This window comes from Condylura cristata, unplaced genomic scaffold (genome assembly GCF_000260355.1).
Source record: "Condylura cristata isolate star-nosed mole 26May11 unplaced genomic scaffold, ConCri1.0 scaffold00068, whole genome shotgun sequence".
In the NCBI taxonomy this organism is placed as follows: domain Eukaryota; kingdom Metazoa; phylum Chordata; class Mammalia; order Eulipotyphla; family Talpidae; genus Condylura; species Condylura cristata.
Genome location: NW_004567169.1, coordinates 314,807 through 318,384, shown reverse-complemented (window position 1 = coordinate 318,384; position 3,578 = coordinate 314,807). Strand labels below are relative to the sequence as shown.

At 73.1% G+C, this 3,578-nt stretch overlaps 2 protein-coding genes across 2 annotated transcripts in view; both read right to left on the bottom strand.

Annotated features, from left to right (window-relative positions):
- The window catches only part of LOC101635053 (L-xylulose reductase-like), a 3,246-nt gene extending 2,379 nt beyond the window's left edge, over window positions 1-867 (bottom strand). Inside the window, exon 1 of the mRNA XM_012734744.1 lies at window positions 786-867. Within this exon, the coding sequence (XP_012590198.1) occupies window positions 786-867 (82 nt within the window). The remainder of the gene's footprint in view (window positions 1-785) is intronic.
- A 158-nt stretch (window positions 868-1,025) lies between these two features.
- On the bottom strand, window positions 1,026-2,557 carry DCXR (dicarbonyl/L-xylulose reductase). Its single transcript, XM_004695500.2, has 8 exons — window positions 2,506-2,557; window positions 2,280-2,377; window positions 2,052-2,206; window positions 1,942-1,984; window positions 1,780-1,879; window positions 1,632-1,696; window positions 1,429-1,546; window positions 1,026-1,352 (listed from the first exon to the last, which is right to left on the bottom strand). Exons 1-8 carry the CDS (start codon window positions 2,555-2,557, stop codon window positions 1,249-1,251), a joined length of 735 nt encoding a protein of 244 aa, XP_004695557.1. The 3' UTR covers window positions 1,026-1,248.
- Window positions 2,558-3,578: the final 1,021 nt, after the last annotated feature.

Here is a 3,578-nt window from a genome sequence, read left to right as displayed (position 1 = left end):
GCGCCCCGGAGCGCTGCTGCCCCCGGCCCGGCCGGCTGGCCGGCGGGCTGCCGGGAAGGAATTGGGGCGCCCGCTGGGGCTGACCCTCCCGTTTGGGGAAAGGAAAGTTGGCTGGAACCGCGGACCCCAGCCCCTCGGCGAGCGACTCACGCCCGCGCGGGACCCAGTCTGGACGCCCGAGGGTCTGCAGAGGGGAGCCGAGCCCTAAAGGCCCCCTGGGCTTTGAGCGTCGGAGCAGGAATGGGAGCGCGGGCAGGGGCCCGGGGCTGGGGCTCCTGGCGCTCAGAGGCCTGGCCCAGGCCCCTTCTGCAACACCGCTCTGCGCCGTGGGCGGTGGGGAACGTGGGACCCACGGCTCTGCGACCGGTGGCCCGGAGCGGGTTTCTGCGCCCCGGGCTCTGGCCTTGGGCCCAGACAGGCCCCCGGCTGGGGCTGAGGGGAGGGCGCCCGCGTGGCGCGGAAGCCGCTGAGCTTCCCCAGTGCCGGGTCCCTCGGGCTGGCACCCCGCAGCCCTGCCCTCTGCGGCAGGCCCCTGCCTGCCCCCCACCCCAGCCACCTGCGCCCATGGCCCCAGGAGGTTGCCCCACCCTTGGCCAGCCCTGTGCCTGGGCAGGTTGGCTGGGCTGACCCGGGCAGCGGGCCGGCTCTGGGAGGCCCTGCTGACTGGCCAGAGAGCACCAGCCCTCCCTCCACCTGCCGCACCCCTGCCCCGGGGTTCCCCTGGTCACGGGCTGCTGCGGCCCCTGTTCTCAGCTCCCTTGCCCAGGGCTGGACACTGCACCAACCCAGCTGACTGGCCACGCTGGCCCCCCACATCACATTCCCTGCCAGACAGCTGGTGCCCGGCGCCTGGCACAGGCTGGCCATGGGCGGCCCTCCCTGCCCGTCGTCCTGGGCAGAGGTCTGGGCGGAGGAGCCTCTCGGCCCTTCAGCTGCTGGCGGAGGTCGGCGGTGGCGCCCGGGAGACCAGCCCCGCCCCTCCCCAGACTCGCGGTGTCCGTGGAGCCTCGCGGACACCGTTCGGGAGAAGCCTCCTTTTATTTGGCCAGTCCACGGCTGGGTCTCGCGGGCGGTAAGGGTCTGCAGACGGGGTCTGGCGGGGCCGGGGGGCGGGGCACGGCCAGCGTGTGGGCGGGGCGCTGGCCTCTGGGGGCGTGGCCAGCGTGGGGCGGGGCGCTGGCCTCTGGGGGCGTGTCGTTGTGGGACGGGGCGGCGGTGGGCGGGGCCTGCGCCGCTGTGCCCGCCGCCCTAGGAGGCCAGGTACCCGCAGTCCACCATGACGCCCGAGCCGGTGGTGGAGGCGCTGCAGTCGCCGAGCAGGAAGAGGATGCTGTTGACCACGTCCTCCACCTCTGCGGCGGACGGCAGGCGGGGTCAGAGGCAGGCGGCCGCTGGCCCCGCCGCGCCCCGCTCCCGAGCCGCGCTGACCAGCAAACTTGCGCAGCGGGTGGCGCTCCTTGAGCCTCAGGGTGAACTCTTGGTCCTGCGTCACACTCTTCCCCATGGCCGTCAGCACCACCGTGGGGTTCACGGAGTTGACCCGAATCTGGGGCCCAGAGGCGGGAGGCGGCCTCAGCCCCTGGCTGTGGGTCACCGCTGGTCACTGCCCGCCCGCCCGCGCCGGAGCCCACCTTGTGCGGCCCCAGCTCCAGGGCCATGGCTTTGGTCAGCATGGTCATGGCGCCCTTGGTGGAGCCTGCGGGGGGGACATGCTGAGGCCTCCTGGCTGCCCACCCTGGGCGGCACCCACCCACGCCCAGGGGCGCTGACGGGGCTCACTGTAGGTGCTGAGGTTGGGGAAGGACACGTGGGACACCATGCTGGACACGTTGACGATGGAGCCTGGCACCCCGCGGGCCTTCATGCTGCGGGCAGCGATCTGGAAGCCAAGGAGCGCGTGTCCACCCACCCACCTGGGCCTCCCACCCCCTCCCGGCTCACCTGGGACACCTGGAACACGGACCGCAGGTTCACGTTGAACGACCTGGGGCAGACGGTGGAGACGGTCACCCTGGCCCAGGCGCCCCCCCAGGGCCGCGCCTACTCCCCACCTGTCAAAGGCCTCCTTGGTGACCTCCAGGAAGGGCTGCTGCAGGACCACGGCCGCGTTGTTCACCAGCAGGTCCACGGGGCCCACGCCGCCCAGCGCCCGCTCCGTGGCCTCCCAGTCGCCCAGGTCCACGCACACGGGCTCCACCCCGGGGCACTGCTTGGGCATCGGGCAGTGAGAGGCTAGTGGGCGGCCCTGGGCAGCGGGGTGCTGGGGCGGGCGGCCTCACCTCTCGGGAGAGGCTGACCAGGTCGGCGCTGGTGCGGCTCACGGCCACCACTCTGGCTCCCAAGGCGAGCAGCGCCTTGGCGGTCTCCCGCCCGATCCCTGCGGGCGGCACCGGGGTCCATGGCCCAGCAGGCTGGGCGCTTGTGGGGGCGGGGGGCGCTGGGAGGAGGGGCCGCGCCTGACCCGCAGAGCTGCAGGCGTGCGCACCCACGGCCAGCCGCACCCACCTTTCCCGGCCCCGGTCACCAGGGCCCGCAGGCCGCTGAAGTTGAGCTGCATGGTGGCTCCTGCAGCCACCCGCCAGGAGGCCCCGGCTTTTGTAGGCCAGGCCGGGCGGGGTGGGGCGGGGCCCCCACGGGGGGGGGGTGCATGGGGGGGGCAGCCTTACTTCCTCCTTCCCAGAAACCTGCTCCGGGCGGCACAGCCCTCCCACACCCGCAGAGCCCGCCACGTGCCGGCCCTGGCCTGGGAGGCAGGAGACTTGGGGAGACGCCGGATGGTGGGGCCCACCGCCTGACCGCTCCCTGGACGCGGCTCCTGCTGGAGCAGGCCCTGCCCTCGCTGGGGTCCCCGGGGCCTGGCGGCAGCGCTCTGGTCTGCTGCTCCCGACGCTCAGGGCTGGCACCCCAAGCCCTGGCCAGCACCCCCCTTGCTGGCTGGGTCTGTGGCCGGCTGCCGGCTCCAGGCTGCCCCAGTCGGGGCCGCCCGGCCTCACCTGCCCCACCAACCTGCCAGCAGGTGTGGGCCACCCTGCTCCACCGGGCATGCTCTGGGGGTGCGCCTCGGGGCCATGGCGTGTGGCTCTGGCATCAGGCCGCCCTGGGAGCCCAGGTGCCCCACACATGCTGGCCCTGGTGGCAGGACTAGGACACGGGGTCCCTGTGTGTGGGCGGAGGCAGGGCAGCCCCGGCCTCTCCTCAGGCCAGAGAGGGGGCGCTGACAGGAAGACCCCACTGGGCCTCCTTGAGGTGCCAGTACCCTGGAGAACCCAGTGGGACCCTGGCCCTGGGCAGAAATGTGGGGCACACTCAAGCTCACCCCCATTTGTCAGAAATCCACTCATGAAAGGACAAGGGCAGGCGGGCGGCCGGCGGGGGGCCTGGAGCTGAGGGCACTGGGGTGAGCCGCCCCAGTGTGCACTGGCCTCGGGCTGCGGGGGGCGAGGGGCGGGGCCTTGGCTCAGCCCCGCCTGCAGCCTGACTCCCTGCTGCGCTCTCCCTGCCTCTGTCATCTATTTCATTTAGTCATACAAGACTGCACTACACACAAAACTGGGGCGCAGGCCAGAGGTGTGGGGTGA

Excerpts from the sequence above, each read along its gene's own strand:
- DCXR (XM_004695500.2), bottom strand. The coding sequence starts at position 2,557 with ATGCAGCTCAACTTCAGCGGCCTGCGGGCCCTGGTGACCGGGGCCGGG. Across the intron at positions 1,985-2,051 it reads ACCAAGGAGGCCTTTGACAG|GTCGTTCAACGTGAACCTGC; the intron begins GTGGGGAGTAGG and ends CGTCTGCCCCAG. Across the intron at positions 1,353-1,428 it reads CCCGCTGCGCAAGTTTGCTG|AGGTGGAGGACGTGGTCAAC; the intron begins GTCAGCGCGGCT and ends CGTCCGCCGCAG.